The sequence below is a fragment of the Nycticebus coucang genome, chromosome 2 (genome assembly GCF_027406575.1).
Source record: "Nycticebus coucang isolate mNycCou1 chromosome 2, mNycCou1.pri, whole genome shotgun sequence".
Taxonomy (NCBI): domain Eukaryota; kingdom Metazoa; phylum Chordata; class Mammalia; order Primates; family Lorisidae; genus Nycticebus; species Nycticebus coucang.
In genome coordinates, this window is record NC_069781.1 from 5,387,492 (window position 1) to 5,412,192 (window position 24,701).

General features: G+C 53.1%; 1 protein-coding gene across 6 annotated transcripts in view; it reads right to left on the reverse strand.

Annotated features, from left to right (window-relative positions):
• Nucleotides 1-19,291, reverse strand: part of NTNG2 (netrin G2) — a 64,818-nt gene extending 45,527 nt beyond the window's left edge. For 5 of the 6 annotated variants that reach the window (XM_053572601.1, XM_053572610.1, XM_053572597.1 and 2 more), the window contains exons 1-3: nt 19,170-19,291; nt 15,438-15,582; nt 14,505-15,199 (exon numbers count right to left, since the gene is read on the reverse strand). In XM_053572601.1, coding sequence (XP_053428576.1) covers nt 14,505-14,717 — 213 coding nt within the window. In that variant the 5' untranslated portion in view covers nt 14,718-15,199; nt 15,438-15,582; nt 19,170-19,291. Of the gene's footprint in view, nt 1-14,504; nt 15,200-15,437; nt 15,583-16,471; nt 17,002-19,169 lie in introns of those variants that run through there. The other variant, XM_053572586.1, reaches the window with a different exon arrangement.
• Between the last annotated feature and the right edge of the window lie 5,410 nt (nt 19,292-24,701).

Consider the following 24,701-nt stretch of genomic DNA (forward strand, 5'->3'; position numbering starts at 1 on the left):
TGTTCGGAGCGGGGAATTCTATCCCCACTGAAGATGCTTGGTGCTACTGACGCACGCCAGACCCCCAGCTCGACGGCCTGCCAGACACAGACGGACACCTGTCTCACGCCTGGCTCCCCCTTTGTTTGCATACCTCTGGTGACAGGGATTTAACTACCACGAACTGGACTGCGCCCTCCTGAGAGAGTTTGGGGAGACACTTGGTGCTCACCCACGTATCTCCTTATTCCGGGCTCTCCCTGCCCTGTTTTCTCTGGTTATGTTGCAAATATTTTCTAATTGATTGGAAAACGAGAGGGAGGCTGGGTTAGGCCAAGCCCTCCTCCTTCCCCGCACCAGGAGCTCAGGGAACCTCAAATGCTTTTCCACCAGGGCCAGCTGGAGCGCTCAGCCAGCTCCTCCCACTCCTCCCCCGCCCCCAACACACAGGCTCAACCTGCTCCTCCCAGGTGCTTGCCCGCCCCAGCCCATCAGACCCCCTTCCTGCCCACCATCAACTGCCCAAAAGCTGAGCTTTAATACTTTTAAAAGGAAAGAAAGAGGGATGGAAGGACAAAAGAGAGTAGGAAAGGAGGGGAGAGAGGAAAAGGAGGAGGGCGTGGAGGACAGAAGCTGCACAGAGGAGCCGGGTAAAGTGCCTTATTGATTCAGGACTTAGAAAATGCTTAGGGAGTAGGAAAAGCGTCCTGCTCTTTAAAAGCTTGAGCAAAGCAGAAGCTAGACACAGGCAGCCTTCCTGAAGAGGGCCGACTCTGCTGACATGAATATTTTTTATCACGGAGGGAAAAAGTGGCTCGGATTCCGTGCGGGTTGGGTAAGGGGCAGGCCCCGGCTGCCGCTCCTGCTCCCCAATCCCCTGGGCCTCTTCTAGCCCCATCCTCCTCTCTGAGAGCTGCCCTGGGCTGAAGCGCTGATCAGCAGGGCCTCAGCTAGGTTCTGTCAGAGGCCCGGGGACAGCAGGGGAGACACTGGCTGCAAGGAGAGGCTCCCCAGCAGTTCTGTCCCCTAACTGGTCACTGTGCCTGCCCTGTGCTTCCTGCCAGGGGCTGGGGCCCCACGGACCTCTCAGCTGCCAAACGCCCTCTGCCATGCACAGCACACCCTCAGCTCCTCCCGGGGGCTAGCCCAAGCCCCTGGTCCGGGCTCTGCCCTCCTGCACAGACTTGGGTGGGGGTGTGAGTGTGTGTGCGTCTCTCCCCCAATCTCTCTTTCTCGCCTTGTTTCCTATTTACCAGTCTCTCCTTCTTTTCGCATACTTCCCCCCACCCTCCAGCCTTTCCCAGTGTCTGTTTAAGCTTCTCTTCCTCAGAGAAGACCTCTCAGGCCACTGCACGGAAAATCCCCCCAAACACTTGATCACAAGTTTCCTCAGTGCGTGTCCCCTCCCTACGGTGTGCTCCAGGAAGGCAGGGGCAGAGCCTGGCACAGGCAAGGTGCCTAATCTACATTTGCAGATGACTGCCCTTCCTCAGCACGGCCCCTCTCTGGAGGACTCAGGAGTGGACACAGTGTCCAGACAAGGACTCTCCATCAAACGGGGCCTGCCCATGTGAACCGCCACAAGTTGAGACCATCTATGGTTTCCTCTTGCTGGTCTCTGGGGAGTTAAGAGGCTTCGGAGCAGAAGAAAGAATAAAGAAACTCCTGCTTTTCCCACCCTTGGTCAAGCTTGGGCACCCTGGACAGGTGTCCCACTCGGGGTGGGAGGGGTGAGTCTGGACTGTCAGATTTCATGGATTTATTTATTAACTTCTGCGTCGACTATTTCTGAATATTCTTTATATGCAAAATAACCGCAGAGAAGCAGCTTGGCCACCCATCAAAATACTTGGGGCAGGGAGGGGTGTGGCATTAGTCCTTGGCTCCAAGGCCAGCAATTCTATTCTAGGTTGAAAGCAAAACAACCAACCACCCACCCAACCAACCCAAACCCTGTGCAGGTGACTCCGTGCATGGCCAGGGTTGAGAGTCTGGTATCGGTGATCTAAAGAGGGCACCCACACTGTGACATCCTGTCATTATCATCATCCTCACTCTACTCTAGGTGAGAGGGCTGAGGCCCCCAGAGGCCAGGCCCTTGCTCAAGGTCACACTTGTCAGAACCTGGGCACTTTGAACCCTTGTGAGAATCTTAGGGGAATGTTGATGGCTCTGCTATGACCACAGGAGAAGTCACCTGTGGCTTGGTCCCCATAAGTGGCACAGGTTACGGGCCCTGGACAAGATCTGGGAAGGCTCCCCAGAGGAGGTGGAATTCCAGCTGGGCTCAGGACAGGCAGGTGAGTGTAGACAGGTGGAGGGAGATTTGTCCAGGCTGGGAGGAGGGTGCTCTAGGGAGATGCACTGAGCAAAAGGCCAGGCCAGACATGCAAAGTGCTGCAGGGAACAATGGGTTAATGCACATGGCTCCCAAGTGGGGAGCTTGGTGGGGAGCACAGGAGAGCAGGCTGGAGGGGAGGCTGGTGGGCACCCAGGAAGCCTGAACGAGGATGCAATTAGTACCTGGAGCTTAGACATAAAGGAGGCTTGTGAGAGCCACAGCAGACCTCAGAATTCTCTTCTCTCTGGTCTTTGAATTCAAAACCAAGATGCCGAAGGCTGGAAGGGATCCAGGGTAGTCCTGGGACAGACTTCAGTCAGTGATTCTCAAACTTGCTTTGAACTGGGACCACCTGGGGAGTTTTAATAAGTCCCCAAACCAGGCTCACCCAGACAGTCTGCAGTGTTTGTCTTGGGTGCAGCCTGGCTGTGGGGGCAGGAAAAGCTCCCAGCTGAGTCCACTGTGCAGCCTCACTGAGAACTGCTCAAGTAGCAGGGAGGGCAGCCCTGTCCCTGCCTTCTCCGTTCTTTCTGGGGTCACAGTCTCTCACTTGGGCTCAAAGCCTTCAAGAAGACCACCCAGAGTGAGGAGATGGAGAAGAGAACCACAAGATCTGAAGTCCCCCCATTCCTGCTGTGGAGACACCCCTTACCCAAGGCAGCAGTTCTCCCGTTAGCTCACCCGGGGGCACCCCACAACAACCACGGCAGACCCTGGGGGTAGGTCCCAGGCACTGGGCTAGAATGGTGCTCTAAGAGGCTCCAATGTGCAGACAAGGTCAAGGCTGCTGCCTTGAAGAACCCCAAAGGGGACAGTTTTCCCTCTTGGAGCAGGCAGCAGCAGCAAAGCGGACAAGCCAGCTTCCAGCCCCACTTCCCCCCCTCCCCCTCCCATGCCTCTCTCCCGGCTGGGCTGCAGCCAACCCCTCGGGGAACCAAGCAGGCGGGCAGGGAGGGCTGCCTGGTGCTAGGCAGATGGGCCTGGAGCCCTTGGCTGATGCCACTCCCACCATCCTGTTGTGCCCTCCACCCTCTATTTTTAGGTCCATCATTATTGTCCATTGTTGGGCATATATTTTTCCCCTGCTCCTTCCCCAGAAAAACAGATCAGGCTCCTCCAGGCAAAGCCATCTCGCCTTCCCTGGAGCTGGTGCGTGGGAGCACGCATACTGCCAAATAGACATGAAATAAGTGAATAATCAAGTAAGTGGATCAGCAGACTCCACATGTCTCAAAGGGCAGGGAAACGTCACTGTCACAACCCCACTCCCAGGCCACCAGGGTGTGCTAGGGGAGGAGAGGCTGACAGGGACAGGATGCTTACCTGGCACACACACACACACACACACACACACACACACACACACACACACACACACACACACACACACACACACACGGTGGATAACCACCTCTACCTATCAGGCGCTTTCTGAGATGCTCAGAGCAACTCATGTCAGCCAAGCAGCCTGGTTAGGGGCCTGGTCCTGGGTCTGCACAGCCCAGGCTGGAGATGCCAGGCTCCTTGACTTAGAAGCTGTGTGATCTTGGGCAAGTGGCTTACCTTCTCTGATTCCTCATCTTCAAAACAGTTATAAACATGAACTCTACCCTAAGTCTTCAGTGAGCTAGTTTAGATTAAGTGCTTGGTATATGTTAGACCATTGGTTCTCAACCTTCCTAATGCTGCAGCCCTTTAATACAGTTCCTGTGGGTCGTGACCCACAGGTTGAGAACTGCTGCGTTAAACACTCAATACACGTTAGCTGCTGTTGCTGAGGAGGAAGAAGATGCAGAATCAGGAAAATCAGACGACAAGCCCTGTCAGGCACTGAATACCATATCCTAGGAGTCCCCAGAGGGCAGAGCTCTCTCAGTGCAGACGACTGAACGGGGGGTCCACAGGTGGACTCAAGGTGATCTGGGAAGTTCCCACAAGTGTTTGCAAACTTGTTTGTGCAGGCATGCATGCACCAGTGTTTGCACACATGTGTGCACGTGTGTTGTTCTGGAAGGAGCACCCACCGTGGATTCTCAAGAGGGCTGAGACCCCCAAAAGTTAGGTGCTCTGGCTCCGGGGTTTGGGGTAGGTCCCCTGCCTTCTCTCTTCCCTCTGGGTCTGCTTGGGCCAGGGAGGCTGCTGCTCTTCTCTGGCCCTCTCTCCAGAGGCAGAGTCCGGGAACACTCTGAGGTCAGCATGCAGACCCCTCCTTTTGTAGGCAGAAATCTATACCCCAAAGGGGAAAGAGGCTTCCCCAAGGTCACCCAGCTCCTGGCAGCCAATACAGAGGGGGGCCCAGTCCCCAGCGCAATGCCAGACCCAGAACTGTTGGCAAAGATTTCAGAGGGTGCCCAGGGTGGAAAGAGGGACAGAGACAAGGTGCCATCTGAACAGTAGTCTTCTCTGGCTGCCACCTGCTTCTGACCATCTCTTGAACCCCCAGAGGGAAGGGGTGCTCCAAGAACCCATCATCCCCCAAAGAACCGGTGAACTGCTCAGGCTGGCAGCAGAGGAAGGCCCTGCGCGGTCGGGGGCTGGGGGGATCTCGTCTCTCCCTGGGCCCCTCTCACCTTCTGCCCGGCAGCAGAGTTCTGCTGTGGGAAATGCCCAGTCATGTTTCATTTCCTTTTATTTCCTTGGCTGACTCTTGGAGTCAAGTGGACAAATGACTTGGGCAGCAGGAGGGAGGTAGAATGAGGGGCCGAGGAGGCCAAATGGTTCCCCGGGGACCCAAGACAAACTGTGCTGGGAAGAAGAATGCCAGGTCCCCGAGGACAGGCCTGAGTCCCTTTTCATAGCAGGGGCAGCTCTAGAACCCCCAGGTTGTTTAGATCTGACAGATCCATAAACATGGCCATTCAATTCCAATTCCTCCTACTGACTAGACCTTGAGAGGTGAGAGGACCCCTCTGTGGCTGCCCAGTGAGATTCCAGCCCCTCGGTCTCCCAATTTCAGGAGGCCATGCAGATTCCTGCGTTACAGAGCAAGGAAACGCAGGATGGTGGTCAAGGCTCTGGCGACAGATCCTGGCTTTGGCTGTGCAAACTTGGATAGGTCTCCCCACCTCTCTGAGCCTCTCCTTCCTCATCTGTACTCTCCCTGGTTCAGTTTTGCTGACAGCATGTGAAAAGCTTCGCACATTAAATGCTTTGCCCAGCACCTTGCACTGGATGGCCGCGATACGGGCCTACTGAAGCAGCCCCACGTGTGGTGGTACCCAGCCTCGCTTCATGACGCCCCCAGCTGACCAGCAGACAGCCAGGCCTGAAGCCACAGGACAGAGTCGTGGCTGCTGACTTCATAGTGGTTGCTAATGTTCTGTCACCGTCCTGTCCTGCCTCCCCCCAGCCTGGGCCCAGCTGTCTCAGAACATCCTTTCTAGCCACCTTCTGTGGCTGCCACTATGGGGAGGACCACAGCTTATAGGTGGGCTGGGGGGCAGTGTTTTTGGTCCCCTCAGGGCCGGGGAGAGCCTGCTCTGGGCAGTGTCTCAGTCACAGGTGGTGAACTCAGGTGACAGCTCACCTAAGCAGGCCAGAAAGTGAATGTGGGAACTCCCGGTCCCTGGAGGAGCAGGTTCAGCACCCCCTGGCTGAGGTGGCTTCCAGGCAGGCATTCCCTGTCGTCCCACCAGATGCCACCGGATGCGTGAGGTCAAATCCAGGGTGTGAGTGGATAGATGGAGACCAGGTGCGGAAAGCACCTGTCCCCAGGCCCCCAGGGCCTACCGTGTCCCTCTAGCCTCTGGGCTTCAGTTTCCCCAGTAGGGAATGACAAGGGTTAGGGCTGTCTTCCTCCTCAGGCCTACCAGGAAATAACTATTATTAAATGACTGGGATCTAAGTTTGAGCCTTGACTTCACACTTACTACTGGAGTCTGTTTCCTCGTCTCTAAGATGGGTATGAAAGGGTAATAGTAGCTTTTACCACCCAGGATATTTAGGAGGGTTTGATGAAGTACCACACACAGGATGCTCAGTGCTTTAAAGATTTGAAAGCCCAGAAATAAATGCATATATCTGTGCTCAGCTGATGTTTGACCAGTTTGCTAAGAACATTTAGTAGGAGGAGATTATGCCCTTTAGAATAGTGCTGGGGAACTGGATATCCCACATGAAAGAATGAGGCGGGACCTTACCCCACACCATGTATATCATGTATATAAATACAAAAAAATTACTCAAGATGGATCAAAGACCTAACTGGAAGAGCTAAAAGTAGAAAAGTACTAAAAGAAAACAGGAGTGAATACTGCTGACCTTGGATTTCGCAATGGTTTCTTAGATAAGACAGCAAAAACACAAGCAACGAAAGGAAAAAAATACATAAATTGGACTTTATTAAAATTAAAAATGTTTGTGCATCAAAGGACATAATCAAAGGTGAAAATACAATACAGACTGAGGGGAAATATTTTCAAGTATATATCCAATAAGGGTCTAGCATCCAAAATATCTGATGAGCAACTCCACGGCCAGAAGTCAACCTAATTAAACAACAGGCAGAGGACTCAAGCACACATTTCCCCGTAGAAAGTGTGCGAATGGCGAAGAGTACTTGCAAAGATGCTCAACATCATTAGCCATCAAGGAAAAGCAAATCAAGGCCACAGGGAGACAACGCTTCACATCCAACAAGTTGGTCACCATAAAGAACAAAAATGGAAAATACCAGTGTTGGTAAGGATGTGGAGAAACTGGAACCTTGTACGTGGCTGGTGGGAGCGTGACAAGGTGCAGCCTCTGTGAAACACAGTTGGCAGGTCCCTCAAAAAGTTAAACGTAGAATTATTACATGACCCCCAAACTCCCCTCTTAGGTATACCAGGACTGACAGTTAGGCTGTAGAATTCAGCCTAGAAAAAGTGCCATACTCCTCACTGCTGGATGTCACCGCAGTCACCTTTGAAGTACTCCCCTTGGGAAGCTCTGCACTCATGCCCCCACCTAGTCCAACCTTTAAAGCAATTTCAGAACCCTTTTGCTGGAATGCCCATCAGAGCTGTCAGCATATGATGTCCTGAATGCCATCAAAATGTCTTCCTTCAACATTTTCTTTAGATTTGGGTAAAGAAAAAAGTCATTGGGAGCCAGATCAGGTGAGTAGAGAGAGTGTTCCAATATGGGATGTTTGTTTCTACCGGCTAAAAACTCCCTCACAGACAGGGCCGTGTGAGCAGGTACATTTTTTGTGATGCAAGAGCCCATTTTTGCACACATCCGTCTCATGCTAAGATTTTCAGTTAAGATTTTCCTAGCTGTTTCTCTATTCATGTTTACTTGGTCTGCAATGCTTCTTGCAGTCAGCTGATGATTTCTGATGCTCAATTCAATGAATTTTTACAATTTTTTCATCAGTGCTGCACACGGTGGCAAGTTCACAAACTTAATCATCAGACCTTATATATATATATATATATATACCCAAGAGAAATGAAAACATATACCCACACAAAAACTGGTACACAAATACCCAGAGCAGGGTTACAATGGCCCCCAAATGGAAATGGCCCAAATGTCCATCAATTGATGAGTAGATGAAAAAAATACGGTCTATCTGTACCATGGAATATTACTCAGCCATGAAAAGGAACAAAGTGCTGACACAGGCTACAACACCAGTGAACCTTAGGAACACGATGCTAAGTGGAAGAAGGCAGCCACAAACCCTCACTTGTACGTTTGGTCTGTGTGAAATATCTAGAATGGGTAAATACAGAGACAAAAAGGCAGCCAGCGGTGGGGGAGGGGAGTAACTGCGTACAGGGTTTCCCTGCAGGGTGAGAACTAGATAGAGGTGGTGGTGCCACAACACTGCGGGTGCACTAAACGCCACCAAATTATACACTTTAGAATAGGCAAATTTTAGGTGAGATCTCTTTTATTACAATAAAACTTTTCTTTTTTTGAAATAGGTCTTTCTGTCACCCAGGCTGGAGTGCAGTGGCACAATCACAGCTCACTGCAGCTCGATCTCCTGGGCTCATGATCATCCTGCCTCAGCTTTTGGAGTATCTGGGGCTACAGGCATGCACCACCATGCCTGGCTATTTTTTGTAGAGATGGGGTCTCTCTACATTGCCCAGGCTGGTCTCGAACTCATGGCCTCCAGCAATCCTCTCTGCTCTAGCCCCCCAAATGCTGGGATTATAGGCGTGAGCACATGGACGGAAACATTTTTTTTTAATGGTTAATTCTATGTTATATGAATTTCACCTCAATTGAAAAAGTTTTTTTAATCTTTTTTAAAAAAAATGCAGGTGCTGTGCCAGGCCTAGGGGACACATGTGGAACCCTCTATCTGCACGGGGGTCTTCCACTTTGTCTGTCACTGACATAGATTTTCCCCAAACTCCTAGAACATACCTGGCACCCGCCCAGGAAAGCTGAATGAACTGGTTAATCTAACCAAACCCCACGGTTGTGCCATTGGGGAAACTGAGGCTACGGGGCCTTGGCCTACCAGCAGCAAGCTGAGGGGCCTAGAACTCCCCCCGACTCCCCCAAGAATAGGTTCTGCTCTTACCCACCCCCAACCCCCCCGCCCCAACCCCCTCCAGCAGTTGGTGTGTGCTCAGGGAATTAGAAACACATTTCCATATATTTAAGCAAATCTGCTGCTGATGAAAAACAAATCAGATCCTGCAAAGCAAAGCCGAACAGAACCTGTTTCCGCATCATCTGGCACACCTCACTCTGCTCACACCCGGCCCCTCCAGGAAGAAGAACAGCATCCCCGCCAGGTTAGAGGCCAGGGAACAGGGCTTTGCAGCCTGACCCTTGGTGGAGGCCTGGGGCAGCCCCACTGCCCAGGACTTCCATGTCCTGAGCTCCCACCTTTGGCCCTCACCTGCCTCCTGCCCCTCTCCTAGCCCCAGAGAATGGTGAGGAGCCAGGGTCAGCCACACCCCTCCTCTGTGTCTCTGCACACACTGTTCCTTCCGCCTGGACCCTCCCGCCTCTGAACCCTCCTCGGAGCACGCTGCCGGATCCCTGCTTGGCCTACAGAGTCATTTTCTGTCTGTTAGCGTCTACTTCCATTTCTTTCGTCCGCCAAGCTAAATTCTAGAATGAAACAAACAAACAAAAACCCACTTTTGAGCATTCACAAACTTCCTCGGAGGCTGTGTCTAGTATCAACCCCCCTTTCAGATGAGAAAGCCAAGACCCAGGGGATTATCCAGTGTTCAACAACCCAGAGAGGCAGAGACAAGCACGACACCCCCGGCCCCACCTGACCCCTGTCCATCGCCTGCCTTATCACACAGGGGATGGAGGCAGCTGTGATAATACACGAAATAAAGGTGAAAAAGGGAAATGTGTTAAAAATCTGGGCTGGGAATGTAGAGGAAGATGATCCAGGAAAAGGAGGATCTAAAAAGTCTAGATTCTCTAAGCCTCCAACACTCTTCAGAAAAATGTCCCCTCCAGGCCCCTTCCCTCTCCCACTGCACTCCAATCGCACTGCCTCCCACCAAGCCCCGGCCCCTTAACATTATAAAAGTCAGAGGCAAGGATGTCACACTGTGGGTGGCCCCAGTGGCAGCACTGACCCCCATCTTCCATCTACTCCCCAAGAAGGAGACTTCACTGTACAACAAGATGTCATCTCAAGACACTGTTCTTGTCCTAGGCTGCCCTGCCTCGGGCGTTTCAAGAGATTAAGTGGGTTAACCAAGGGCCGGGTGCAGCTTAGGTGCCAAAGTCACTTGTGACTGACTTAAGGACAGAACTGTGCAAACCTCCCGGCTTGATCTGATTACAAATCCCACAGAACAGGAGCTGCATTGGAGAGCAGCACAGGCTTCCTTCGCAAAACCCCAGTTCTTCCCCCCAGACTCAGCCCTGAATCCTTCTTCTCTTAGAAGTCTGCCTGGATTTCATTATCTTTCCTCCCATCCTTCCATTTGTTCAGCTAACACCCACTGGGCACCCATGGAACCAAGAGGGAGGCGCTGGGGACACAAAGATGAGGTGACAGCCCTGCCTTTGAAGAGCTCACAGTCCACAGGGGAAGCAAACATCTGAAGTTAGAGAATTGCGGTTGTCAAAACAGACATCACAGGACTGATGGAACAGACTCTTTATGGAAGAACAAGCCTAGCAAGATTGGATAAGCTTTAACAGTCACGCCTCACATTAGAGCAGACTTAGACTCTTAGCTAAGCACTTCCAGATATTTTGAAAGGGGCATTTCCTTCTCCTAGGAAGTTGGTGAGTTGGGCAAGGCAGTCATAATCATATTCCTTTTACTAATGGGGAAACTGAGGCTTGGAGAATTTGAATGACTTGCTCCACACCACCAGGCCCACAGTGACAATGCTGGGATGTGAGCTCAGAGAGTCAGATCCCAGGCCTGCAGCTCTTGTCAAGATATGGGGCTCCCTCTCTCTGGAGTCTTCCACCAGGTCATGCTCAGAGTGGAGCACGGGCGGGCCCTACCTTGACAAGAGAGGCCAGCATTTGGAAATCTAAACTCCTGGCTCTATTCTCTCATTCCCAGGTCTGTGCTCCTCCTGTTCTCTCCCCCTTTCTTCCCTCTCCCCTTAACCCTCAAAGGTCTCAAGGGAGCCAGCAGCCACAGGCCTCAGCAACAGGCCTCCTCTACTGCCATGGGGCCAAACCCTGTATGCCCCCCAATCACCTGGGTTTCTTACTTTCAGATTCTAGCTCAGCAGGCTGAGTGGGCCCGGAATTCTGCACTTCTAACAAGGGATTCTGCACTTCTAACAAGGGAGGTGGATGCTCCAAGGACCACTCTTTGGAGAGTAAGGGTATAAGATTGCTCTAAACACCACCCTGCCTGAACGGCAGCTCTCTGGGTCTCTTTCTCCTGCTTCATCTCTCTCCTGAGTCTTAGGTGATTGGCTTTGTCTCCGAGGCACCAAGAAAGGCTCAGGCAGCTGGTGGGAGACCTGGATTATGGAGCACTGTGGGACTCCTCCCCATCCCAAAGGGGTCCTGGGAGCCACAGTCACACTTAGAGGGGTTGAGAAAGCCTTCATCCACTGCCCACCCCTCACCAGGCTGGCCTCCAGTGCGGGTTCTGGGAACTGGGACAGGGGAGGGGGCTCACCTTGCTTTTCCTGCAGCCCTCATTGAAATTTTGCCCTTGCACACGAATCCTTGGTTGAGAGCTCATCCCTATTAATTCTGGTTGTGCATTTAGAGCCAATAGGTTTTTATTTATTCATTTATCTTGTCTTTCATCCTCCTCCCCTTCCTCGCCAGGCTGGAATTTACAATTCAGTTCTCCTGCGGCCTTGCTGAAGGACAGGAAGCCTGGGATAGAGAGGGTCTGCTCCTCAATCTGAAAAGGTTGTCCACCTCTCAGCCCCTCTGGTACTCCGGGAGTACTCTAGGGCTCATATTCCAGTGGGCTGGATGATGAGACAGGCCCAGCACCTGCCACAGGAGGGACAAAAGGGAGCAGGGACCTGCTGGGTTGACTACATGGTTAAGGGGGCAGCAGGCCATCTAGCCGCCATTGGTGCGCCCCCTGGTGGCAGGTCAATGCCACCTGCCATGCTGGAGGAGCTGCAGCCTCGATCCACCTGCTGCCCAGAGGCTCCAAACGCAGGCGTGGGGTCCTCAAGGCTGGAGAAAGGCAAAGAGAAGCCCCAAAAGCACCGCGGGAGGGAGTAGTAACAACAGGCACAAGCCAGTAACGATTCTATTGCATGTTGAGTACTTACTACGTGCCAGCGTGCACCCAGGGCATGCGCAGGTGGCCTGTACCGGCCGCCTGCACCAGGACACTCGGGCAGGATTCTCTCTACTTGACAGAGGAAGAAACTAAAGGCTGGGGAGGTCAGAAGCTGAGAGGAGAGGCTGCGCTGCCTGGTGGATAGGCCCTGGCCGCAGACAAGTTCCCGGCCTGCCTTCTACTGGGTGACCTTGGCAGGATTTAGGCACCCCTTTCTAATCCCTAAAATGGGATTAGATTAGGACCCACTTCAGAGCACACCCAGGATACGCCTATGGGAAGTGGCAATAAATGGTGGCATCAGGGTTAGAATCTAGATCTATCTGGAAGTAATCTCCCCACAAAAGCCAGCCCCTCAAAAGGCTGCCCTCCACCTGCCAAGACAGTGGCCCCACCCTCACTGGCCACACGGGTGGCAGCCAGTGATGAAATATTTATGCTCATAAAAAAAAGAAAGAAATATTTATGCTCATCAAACTGGTGTCAAGACCCTGAGGACTCACCCTGTGGGAGATCTTGGAGACACTGTTCTTCCTCCCTGCCCTCCACGCCTATCCTCCCAGGAGAGGAAAGGGGATGGGGTGAAGAAGAGAGCTCCTTCTAGATCCAAGGCTCAAGGGCAGCCACCTGGGTTCAAGCTTGTGGGCATCAGGACTGCGGGGAGGTGACTACCTCCCCCAGCAGCTGCCAGGTGGGCTGCATTCTCTGTTTGAGGGTGGGGACAGGGCAGATAGAGGTCCACATCCAAGGACATCCTGGACAGGCTTTGGCCAGGAGAGGGCATTGGACCTTCATCAGTTCTCTTGACCTGAACTTGGTCCTATGAATTATGATTTACCCGACCCCCTCAGCACATTAAAGCAATAATGAATATTTAAGGAAAAAAATACCGTGGGGACTATAATATGAGAGGCAGAGGTTGACTCCGTCCAGGGAATGTGTGTGAAAGTCCTCCCAAGAGCTCAATGCAGACCAGCAATGGGCTGCTGCCCTGGTCTCAGCCCTGACCTCCAGGGCCCAACCCCTTGCCTGCCCCTGAGTTAGTGGGGGCCCCGCATCACCTGTGTGTGGAGGCCCCAGACCACACAGCCATGGATGCTGACTTCATGCTGCCTTCTCCCTTCCTCCCTCCCTCCCTCTCCAGCCCAGCCACCACCTGCAGTGATGGCCTTGTCACCACTAACAAGTAGGAACCTACCTTCTTGTGCTGACTGGTCTATGTGACAAGCAGCTCCATGGGATCAAGTCCTCAGGAGCAGGGAGTGGGGATGCTGGGCTAGCCCCACCATAAACTCAGAGATCTGAAGGATCCCCCAAGGACGCTTAGAGGCACCAGCTGTCCCAAGGACAACAATGAACTCCTCTTGTCCACTCCTGCAGCCTGGCTGCCCACTCTGTCCTGCCCTGCCAGGGACAGGCTGCCAAGGCACTTACCAGTGAAAAGGTGCCTGTCAGCGGGCAGTTTATGTTAGTGACTTTCACCACATCATGGTGTGTGACTATGACCAAACACCTGCAACCCACTGCCTCAGTTTCCCCATCTATGTGACTGGAATGTTAATGGCTAATATCTGTGGGGCACCTGCTCTGTCTCTGACCCTATTTGAACACTTTACTTTTATTAACTAAACCACAAACTCCTTCCAGTGACCCTGTGTGAGCTGAGTGCCCATTTTACAGATGTTAACAGAAATCCAGTGATGTCACTGGTCCAGAGCTCACACCCTACGGCTCCTATCTCATACTATACAGACTCCTGTAGCTTATGGTGAGTGACATTGGTTATCACTTTGCTGGTAACATTACTTGAGTATCCAAGTACCCCGGGGGTCTAGGACCCCTCCTTCTCTAACTAGGGACCCAAATGACAATGCCTGAACATCTGCCATCCCCTGCTTAACCCCTGCTGGTGGCATGACATGAGGAATGGGAATGGAGGGGTTCTGCTGTACTGTCCACACACCCTGATCTGCACCACCCTCCATCATAAGCTCTCTCTGAGCTGTCAAACCCACCTCTTCTGAGTGCCAGCTCAGGGCACACCCTGGCCTCATAGTGCTGGATTACACTGGATGGGCAAGGAGGTTGAATCGCAGAAGGGATGAATAGAGGAGGGTCAGAGAGTCCTGTCACAGACAGCATCTCACTCACACTCAGAATTTGGACTTCTACACGGCGGTGGGGCTCACCCTCGAGGCTGAGGAACTGAAAACTATCATCTTCCCAAGAGGAAAACATCCATCTAGTGGTCAGCTGGCAACAATACTTACCCCCTTCAAGAGAACAATGTCTCATGACCCTGGAGTCCTCCAGATGGTCTTTGCCTTGACCCATTCTAAGACCTGGTCTCAATTCAAGATGCAGAGAAGTCAGCTTTGCATCTTGGTCCTCCTGCTGGGCTGACCCAGCAAAGGGTCTATCCCAGCCCCCCACCCCCAGCTTGGCCTAAACAAAGAAAACAGCTGTGGGCAGACTTACGTGGGAACAGAACCGTTCAGGGGGGTCTCCACATGTGATGCCCGAGGGCTCCACCTTCACCTTGACGTAGTCCTTCAGGCGCATCACCTTGGGTTGGCAGGCGTAGAACTCCCAGGTGGGGCCCTCATCTGTGGTCACCCAGGATTTGCAGATGTCGTAGTCCCCAGAGGCCAGCGGGAAGCAGTGCAGGAAGAGGACCAGCAGGTGCAGCATGGCTGCGCAGGCCTGGGGGCGCGGCCAGGAGAGGTCCTGGAGAGGCAGCAAGGGGGTCAGGTGGGACTCGCAGCTTCCGCATGGAAATGCCACATCCACTGGATGATGGTGGCAGGGATGTCCCAGGATCTCAAGCGCTGAAGGTTTGCAAACAGCAAGGAACTTTTTTTCCCCGAAAGGCTGATAGAGAAAATTCAGAGCCAGCGTTTCTCAGACTGCTGATGGGCAGATCAAAAAGTTGCCCATAACTTTGCGTCCTCCTAACCTTGGCATCACACCTCTCCCGGAGGTGACTCTGATCAAATCAGGCAGATTCTCAAATTGTGACAATGGATGGAAATGGGATAAGGAGAAAATCCGCCGGGATCCAGCATGAGACCAGATCAGATTGCTTTTAATTTTTGTCCGTCCAATCAATCCAGGTCTTTAAAGGGGCCTTAATGTGTGATGCGGTCAACACAGCTGCCAAACAACCCTCCAGCCTGTGTTGTAAAGATAAAATAAAATCAGGAGTTGCACATGTAGCTGGAAACACGTTCGCTCTTTGGCATTGGACTTGGCATCTCAGACCAATAAAAGAGATTTCTTTTCATGTGGGCTTAAAGTGACAACAATGGTACAACTGAACTGGAAAATAAAAAAGCTAGTGAGGTGTTAACTGCAGAGAAGGTTATTTGGCTCTGCTTTGGTGGGGACAGGTACTAATGGGGGCCAGCTGACCTTGGCTGGTAGCCATCAGCAACTTATTATGAAGTTTCTGAGATTTCAGCTCTCAATCCATCCAGGTGTCTGGGGTCTGGCTTGTCTTTCATTGTAAGATGGGAAGAGAGAGAGAGAGAGAGAGAGAGCTCATTAGCAACAACACCTGCAACAAATTAAAAAGGGGGAGAATGGAGATGCGTAAGAACAAAAGATCTCCAGCAAAATGCACAAAAAATGAAGCTGCATTAGCAAGGTCTCCCGAGAAAACTGGGTTATTTTTTATTAATATGAGAGTTGCACATTTGGAGACTGGGCATGTTATTTAAGAGGTGGTGCCTTTTCTCTCATTTATAGGAGTGTTAGTTCAGCAGAAGTGCCCCTGCTTGGGGGTCAGAGACTTTCTAAAGCATCCCCAGGAGCCAAGATTTAATGGTTGCTTTAAAATATCATGACTGACAAGTCAAAATGTCAAAGCTGCTAAAGGCAGAGATGAGACCATAACTACGAGCATGTGAACAGGACTGATCCGTGTGTAGGCCAACAATTAGAACCAGGTACCAGTAAGCATCTCCCCAACCACAGGCACAATCCAAACTGGTGAATTTAATTTTTTTTTAGAAACTAGGATGTTGAAGACTTCCACATAAGTAACTGTTTTGTTATATTAGGTTTTCTGCTCAAGGCCAATGTTTTACAGTCATCCTTAGAGGGTATGTCTATAAATGGATCACTAGTATAAATGTTGCTTTACTATTTTAAGTTTCTGATAATTATTTAAAAGCTAAAATACTAGATCTAATTAATATGAATGTTATAAGGGGTAATACATGACTCCATTAATGTGGTGTGTTCTCAGGCGCTTGATACATCACCAGAAAAATTTGAATCTGGCCAGCATTGGATTCTGGCCAAAAATATTGACCAATAGGACAAAGGTGACTGCAATGAGTTACAGTAGAAGGGCCTGCATTATTATTCTAGTTATTATGATTATTGCATTTAAATTCCCAACCTGCCCAGACATTGATGCTGAATCTCAGTCTGCTGCTCACCTGACATGCTCTTCAGCCATTGTACATGGAAGGTCCTTGAAGAGTTAACTGTGTTACCACAAAATCCCATTCTCTACACACACACACACACACACACACACACACACACACACACACGGCTCCTGCCAAAAATGACAAACCTGTGGGGTGAGTACCTGCTGCCCTCAGCACCCCAGGCCACAGAGAAGCCCCCAGCCAGCACCCATGCTCCAGGCCCGGGACTCATCCGTCAGCCTTAGGTGACCCTGTCCCTCTCTCTGATGAGATGAATGGAACCCGACCAGGACCACACTCTGACGTCTCACCTCTGGCTGTTCAAACAGAAACCTGTTATACAGCCTGCCTGGCCTTGAACGCGCTCCTTGCTAGAAAACTCTCAGAAACAACCCGCCCGTCGTCTATTTTTACAACCTGAGAAAATGTAGTAAAAATAAAATAGCGCGGCCGGCAAAGGTTTGGATGCCTCTACCCAAGCTCCGCTGCCCAGAAAACAGCACGTCCCTAATTAATTCTTCCAGCAGCTGACTCCCAACTGTTCACTAACAGGTAGGGAGCTCCTGGCTGCTGGGACAACCAGGGCACCAGGCTGTGATTTGCAAGGAGGGCCCAGCTTCCGGCGTCCTCCGTCGGCAGGACCAGTAGCCACGCTGGGCTTGGAGCGGCTGGACGCGGCCAGGGCGGGGAGGCAGCAAGTGTGGAGGCTGGGGAGGCGCAACTCACAAATCTATTCATTGCTTTGCAGTTCTGTTGGCTTAAATGCCACGCATTCCCTGGAAAATGGAAAAGAAAAAAAAAAAGCCAAAAACAAAATCTGCGGGGGGTTGGGGGGCGGTGGGATAGGGGAGAGTGTGTTTACCACCTGTCAATCGATCGGGCGTTGCTGGCATCTTAGTAGGAATTCTGAGCTCAGCACACGAATATTACAGTCGGTTTTTGCCAAAAAGGAAAAAGAGGAGTGGGGAGCAAGAGTCCCCGGAATAACCAGGATAGCAGAGAGTGAGAAGCCGGCAGGGGAAATTTCAGAGTGAGAGGTTGTATCCCGGCGGATTGTTTTCTCCGCGGAAAATATATCTTCACCTGATATTATTAAGAAGCTGCAGCTCCCAGAAACAAATAGAATCAATGTCGTTTATTTTCTTTTAAGAGTCCTCAGGAACCGAGGGGGGCTGATAGCCAGGGTATTAAAACCCGAAAATTAGATTTTATCAGGATTTCTGAACTCAGATTTCTCCGTCTTATTGAATTAGCGCCTCCCGGAGCGGGCTGGGCTCGCCGCAGGCTCCTCCCGGAGTTGCCGGCTGCGCCTCGCCCTGGGGGAAACTTGCCCCGGGGGACGCTGGAGGGACGGCGCCGGGGACTCCTCGGGGACCCAGCCCGGCCAGGCGGCAGAGAGGGGTGAACTCTGTCTTTGGGGAGTGGTGCTGGGGGCGAGGAGGTAAAAGAGGCGCTCGATCGGGCCGGGGTCACCTTCGCGTCCTCGGCCCCGGGCGGGGTCTAGGAGGTGCTGGGCGTCCGCCTCCAGCTCGGAGGGCGCCTGGGTTCCCGCGTCCCCGGTGCTCCTCACCCTCGGAAAAGGGCGCTTTCTCTGGCTCCCGTGTCCCACCCCTCCCCGCGCCTCTCAGTGGCCGGGGAGCCCCGGGAAGTTGGGCGCGGGGGGCGGGGCGCGAGCGGCAGGCCCTAGGGTGGCCCGGCCGCGCGGGTGGGGTTAGCCCGGGACCGCAGGCGCCTCCGGGTCCGGGTCGAGTTAGCACTCTGGGCCAGCTGCAAACCGAGTGCGTTGCACAGAGACCAGTCCGGCAAAACCGTGGCTGCTTTTTGTCTTTCTCAAGTTGCGTGCAAGCCATGGGAGCAATGATTAATTATGCCTTTAATAAAGGCCCGGCCGGCACTGTGGTGCTCCCTCATTTAGCACCACCTCCCTTAATTAAAAGACACCAGCAAAGCGCCGGAGAACTAGTTGCATCTATTTCCCCGGCGCTGCTCCCAGAGGCGACCCCCTGCCCCGCCCAGACAGACAACTTACTCCGGAGCGGGAGGACCCCGCAGCCCGCGGTCCTCTTCCCGCCTTCCCTCCACCTTTGCTCCCCCCACCTGCGCGCCACGCCAGATGGGGACGAAGTTCCACTACACACGGTCCCCACGCCGATCCCCGTGCCCCTCACCCACGTACTACCGACCCCCTCCACGGCAGCAAAAGAAGTTTCCGGCCGTAGCTGGCCAGGAGTTTCCTGTGCAACTCACGTTCCCCAGTTTGCAGAGATGGGCGAGCACGGGATGGGGGTGGCACTGCAAGGTGGCGATGAGATGGGGGGAGTGGCGCGAGAGCGGGGTGCATTTCCTTTTCACAAACACATCTAAGCGTTCTTGCAACATCCATCCTCACCAACACACACACACATACACTCGCGACAGAAAAAGACCCGGAGTGGGGGGAGCCAGCCAGAAACACAAGCTACTCCTTTAAGACGCCGCCACAAACGCACATCACACACCCCTCTCGGGCGACTCCAGTCCTCCGCTAGTAACAGCCGCTACCAAATAACTTTTGCATCCGAGCCTTTGCGGGGCTGCTGCAAGTGGCTCCTGGGCCCCAGGAAGCCTGCATGGTCACCAAAGCCCTTTAGAAATGAAACCAGGCTGGCGAAGCCGCAGCATCTCTCCCCCCGCTCGCCTCCCGGGCTCTCCCCGCCCGCCTTACCCCGGCTCGGAGCAGCTTCCCGGCGCGGGGACCCGCCAGGCCGGGGACCGCCACCCGCTGGCGCTCCGCCTCCCCCTCGGGCAGGCTCCGGGCGGGGGCGAGGGCCGAAGGGCTGCGAGCCGCGGCTCCTTCCTCGCGCTGCTCCCGCCGCCGCCGCTGCTGTGGCCGCCGCCGCCGCCGTCAGAGTGGGGCTGGGGAGCCCTCCGGCTGCCGGGAGGGCCGCCCGCAGCCGTCCCGGAGACGCGAGCCGGGGGAGGGGGCCGCCCGCGCCGCCCGCATCGCCCGCCTGGGCCGCGCGGGAGGTCTCCGCTAACAAGTGCAAACTTTTTGGCCCCCCTGGGCGGCTCGGGGAGGACGGGCGCGCGGGCTCCGGGCGGCCCCCGGCCCGGGTGGGCTTCGCGGCTGCTCGTCGGGGCGCCGGGGCATCCCCCCAGCTCGGCGCGGGCCAGATGGCGGGCGCGTCACTGCCCCCCTGCACTCCGCTCCAAGTTAATGCCGAGGCTAAATCCTCTTGCCATCACTCACGATCACCATCGGGGCTTTTATCTCTCGGTCTGATCCGGGCTGCGTAACTTCCTCTGTGTGGCTTTAACACACCATCCCACCACGGAGCAACGGTCTTCTTAAAGGTGCAGGAAGGAAATACTGCGAGACTCGGGGGACGCGCCACGGCCCCGGGGAGGGGCGTCCCGGCGGGTCCGCAGCCAGGGCGGCCGCAGCAGGCTCTGAGGGGTCGCTGCCTAAACATCTCCTCCAGGCCCGGGGGCCAGCGGGTCCCTGTACCCAGAGCGCATCCTCAGCGGGCTCGGGTCAGGCGCAGCAGGGCTGCAGCTCCTTTTTCCAAAACATTGGCGCGGGCCGGGGTGCCAGCGCCCATGGGCGTGGGGGCTGCCCCATCGGCACCAGGGAGGGGGCCAAGTGAGTCAGTTCCCCCGCCCCCAACAGCCAAGGGCTCAAGGCTGCTCCTCTGTCTCCCTCTGTGAAGTGCTGCCACCCAGAAGGCCCCAAGCAGTGGGTAAAGGGGTGGGTGGGTGGATTTGGGGAGATGGGGAGGGGGAGCGATCTGAGCGCACAACCAGAGCCTGAATACCAGCTGACACATCGCCGCCTCCACCCTGATGGGCCCTGCTTTTGACGAAGCCATGCCAGCTCTGCAGAGAGTGCAGAGTAGGGGGGCAGGAGGGGCCCCTGCTAAGGGGTTCTCTGCCTCCCTCCGGGCAGGCACGGGTGAAGAGCGTGGGAGGGCTCCTGCCAGGGGGCAGAGGCCACCTAGTGGGGGGCGGGGGTAGCCGTGAGCTTTCCAACTCCCAGGAGGTTTCCTGCCAGGCTGCTTTCTGGGGCTGTCAGGAGGACTTCTGTGGTCTTCCAGGAGCATAAGTGTTTGGGGGCTCTCCTGGCCTCCTAGGGTGGGTTCTCGCTGCAGCGTTCAAGCAGCCAGCACTGTTATTTGAATGCATCAAGAACAAAGGGCCAGAGGAGAGAGAGAGAGACTGGTCCAAGGTCACAGAGGGTGTTAGGAATGGGAGCAAGATATGGCACCTCAATGCACCATCCCACTGCCACCTCTTCCTTCCACCTTAACCCTTCCCTGCTCTTGTCCCCCTTTAAACGCAAAGAGAGGGCTGTACTGTGGAATAGCGTTTAGGATCTTGTGACAACACAGGCAGAGGGTGCAGAATTAAAGGCTGTCTTCTGCTGTAATAATAATAATGATGATGATGTAACATTTATTGAACACCTGTTTCATGCCAGGCTCTGTGCAAACCAGTTTGTGTGCATTATTCACTGATATTTCCTCCAAAGCCTGTGACTTAACTGCTATTAGCAAAGTCCCAAATACAGATGAAGCTTAGAGACATTAAGTAACGCCCAAGGTCACACAGCTAAGGAAGACTCTGACTTGGGAGGTAGGGCTCCTGGGTTTGCAGACCATGCTCTGCGACTGCTTCCCTTGCTGGTTAACTCCAGGCATGGCACAGATTGCTTTGGGGCCTCAGTTTCCCTGTACATGATATGTGAATGGTAAGTCTTTCCTTTTTCAAAGAGTGGTCAAAGCAGGGGCCATCAAGTACCTCCACCTGTATCTTCTCTCAGATCCCTCCCATGGAAGATGAGCCCAGCCCACAAAGCTGTCCAGGAGAGCAGACACAGGCCAGCCCTGGTCACCTGCTTCATGGTCTCAGCACCCAGCAGGAGCAAGCTCCACAGAAGATGAGAAAGAGCTCTGCAATTTGATTTTTAAGCACTCAGCCTGCAGGCAGCAGTGAACAGCACTGCATGGGGCTCCTGCACAGGGTGAGTGATGACCAAAGTCAGCCCTCAGCCTGCTGTCACCCCCAGGCAGGGTCATTAGTCCCTGGGAACGCCCTGCCCCTCCATCATCACTGCAGACTGGATGGTGTCAGGAACAGCCTATGAGACCTGGGGGAAGACATTTCTTATTTGTCGTTCATGTAAATGCAGTGCAGGGACCCTGGATTGCATCTTCCCTGTCATTGCTGGGATAGTTTGAGTGACCCATATGCCAAGGCATGTGCCATAGATACAAGGTTTTAAGTGCCTCTCATCAGCACCTCCCCATCTCCCCATGCCTCTGTGACAAGCTGATGCCAACAGGCTGTTCCAGGCCCGATTCTGGAACCTGTCTTCTGGACTCCTCTTTTCCAGCCCTGGAAATCATGGGATAGTGGAAGAAGCACTGGACTGAGAGTCAGCTGTGTGACTGGGAGCAATCAAGTCCCCACTTTTGGCCTCAGTTTCTCCATCTGCACAGTGAGGGCATTGCCCAGGAGGGTGGTCCCTATGCTACAATCCTGAGTTGACGGCACATCACAGCAGCATCCAGGAGACTGTGTTTCTTTTAAGTGAACAGTAAAGTGCAAATAGGATTCCTGCCAGGTGGGGACCAGGTGGTAGAGGGATGTTCATTTTTAAACTTCATTAAGGTACCTTCTGACAAATGACCTTCCCCCCTGCAATGAAAGAAGCAGAGCACCAGGGGCAAGAAAGTGTTAACGAATTCCCCCCCAAAATAATTGCTGGCTCCTTTCTTAACCGCAGCCTCATCGACCTCCTCATTGGTGGGATTTGGTCTCCACTGCACAGTTTTAATTTAATTGTGTATGTAGAATCTACTATCACAGAGCAGCTGCAGAAGAACGCATTTAATTGTATTCCATCTATGTTTTGTAAAAAGATTTGTGTATAATCATATATATATATATATGGACTGTGAAGATACACACCAAAGTATGAACAGGAGAGATGAAGGGGAAAGTATGTGCTTTATCATAGACATTTTTTCTGTGTCTCTTGACTTCCTTACAATAAGGAAATATGTGTGGAATAGATGAGTAATAGGAAATTATAAAGTCACATACAAAAGTAGTCTTCCTACCAGCTTTGTAATGAGAGGTGCAGGCCCTGTGGGGATTTCTGACAGAAGCCAAGTCCTGGTACAGACAGACAAAAGGACAGACAGATAAAATTAGCTCATACTACCAACCAAACCCACCACCCTTGTTCTCTCTGTTAGCTTCTGCCAGACCAAGATTTTGATTCTTTAGGTAACTCTTTGTCCCCTTGACTTTGAGCTGTTGAGATGCTGCTGGAAGCAGGTGGCAAGCTCCTGTGGCTAGTGCTCAAGACCATGCAGGGGTTTCCAGGCATCCCTGGACTGCTTACTTCTACAGCCAAGGTAGCAGCAGGCAGAGAGAAGCCCAGACCCCAGCCCAGGGCCTCCCCCAAGGTGACATCTCCAGGCAGTGGCAGAGGCTCCAGGAAATACTGTGACTCCTCCCTGCCAGTTCTTAGCTCTAATCTCTAGACCATACTCCCATTAATTATTATTACTGTATTAATCATACATGTGATTAATTCAGTAATGGTGATTCATAATTGATTGCATTTTATATGGTGCCTTTCATCCACACATCTCCCAAGATGTGCGCTGCCTACAACACAAGACACAGACGGCAGGATGTGTTCTTTGCGAGCCTGCATTTTGTTGGATAAACTTCTCTTCACAGAGGCAGGGGGCTAATGGTCTTCGAGCAGACTGAGCTTGCCAGCCCGAGTTCTGTGCCCACTTTCCTTGGTAGTGCAGTTCAGTTCACCCTGCCCTGCCCTGCCCAGGAGCCCCATGCCCTGGGAGTCCTGTAGACCCTGTGCCCTTGGCAGGCAAAAAGGCTGCCTGGGCCCTAGGCTGCTGGGCGTGGCCAGCCCGCCTCTTCAAGGAGGCAGTGCCACAAAGTGACTCTGGACAGGGTTCTAGAATCTGCCTCTCTGGATATGAGTTGTACCTCTCCCACTAATTAGCTGTGTGGTGTTGAGTAAGCTACCTCCCTCTCTGAATCAATTTACCCAAATGAAAAATCAGATTAATAATAACCTTGAGCTTCTTAGGGTTATGGTAATAATTAAATACAATGATGCGCTTGAATCATTTGGAACCTGGCACCTAGGAAGTACTCAGTAAAAGGGAGTAGCATTAGCCTTAGGCCTGGTTCCAGCAGCAGCAGCTGCAGCAGCAGCAGCAGCTTTGAGACTAGATTGATCTTTTCTCTCTTCTGGGCCTCAATTTTCTCAGCTATAAAATTGGAAGACCCCTCAACCTCAAGGGTTCCTTCTAGATCTTAAATGAGACCTCACCATAGTAATGGTTGAGATTTGGGGCTTCAGAGTCAATCAGCCCTGAGCTCACAGTCCTGCTCACGGATTCCCAGCTGTATGACCTTGAGCAAAAGATTCTCCTTGCAAAACCTCAGTTGTCTCATCTGGAAAATGGAAATTATAATGATATCCCAATACCTAGGCTTGTTGTAAGGATTCAATGAGCTAATGCTTGAAATCTATTTGGCTTTTAGAAAGTGCTTAACACAAGGTGGCTCTGGTATCACACAGCCCAACGTGGTGCACAGCAGTGCCTGATGGTCTTGGACTCCTGTCTTACCAGCACTCCGTGAACCAGGCTGTTATTCTTGCCATGGTTTAGATAAGAACACCAAGGTTGGTCTGTCCAGGGTTACTCCATGAGGGCCAGGCCCCAGTTTGACCCCAGGCCTCAGGCCGGGCTCACTGATGTACAGTCTCAGTCCTAAGCTTATTATTCCAAAATTGTTTTCTTCCCAATAACCCCGGGAGGGAACTGGCACTGCGGTCTCTGCTTGTCAGCAGAAGATACCAGGCCAGAAGTAGCTTGATGCTTTCTCCAGGGCAGGGCAGAGCAGGCCCTGCAGGTGCCCCCGAGCCACCCTGTCTTTTCCTAAGGGATCTCTCCTGCCAGGAGTTTGGCCAAGGTCCCTCCATGGGAATGTGGCCTTCCTGAGTTCCAGGCAGCATGACAAGGAGAGGAATCCTGGGAAGCCCAGCCCTGAAGGAAGAGCCTGGGCTCCTGTAGGCAAAGCTGCTCTGCTGCTCTGCTGCTCTGGGGAGGGGAGGGAGGGGGGTTGCTGCAAGGAGGAAGCTCACCCTTCCGCCCCCGTGGGCCAGTGGAGATCCAGGTTGGGTGGGCAGCAGGGCTCTGGTTCAGAA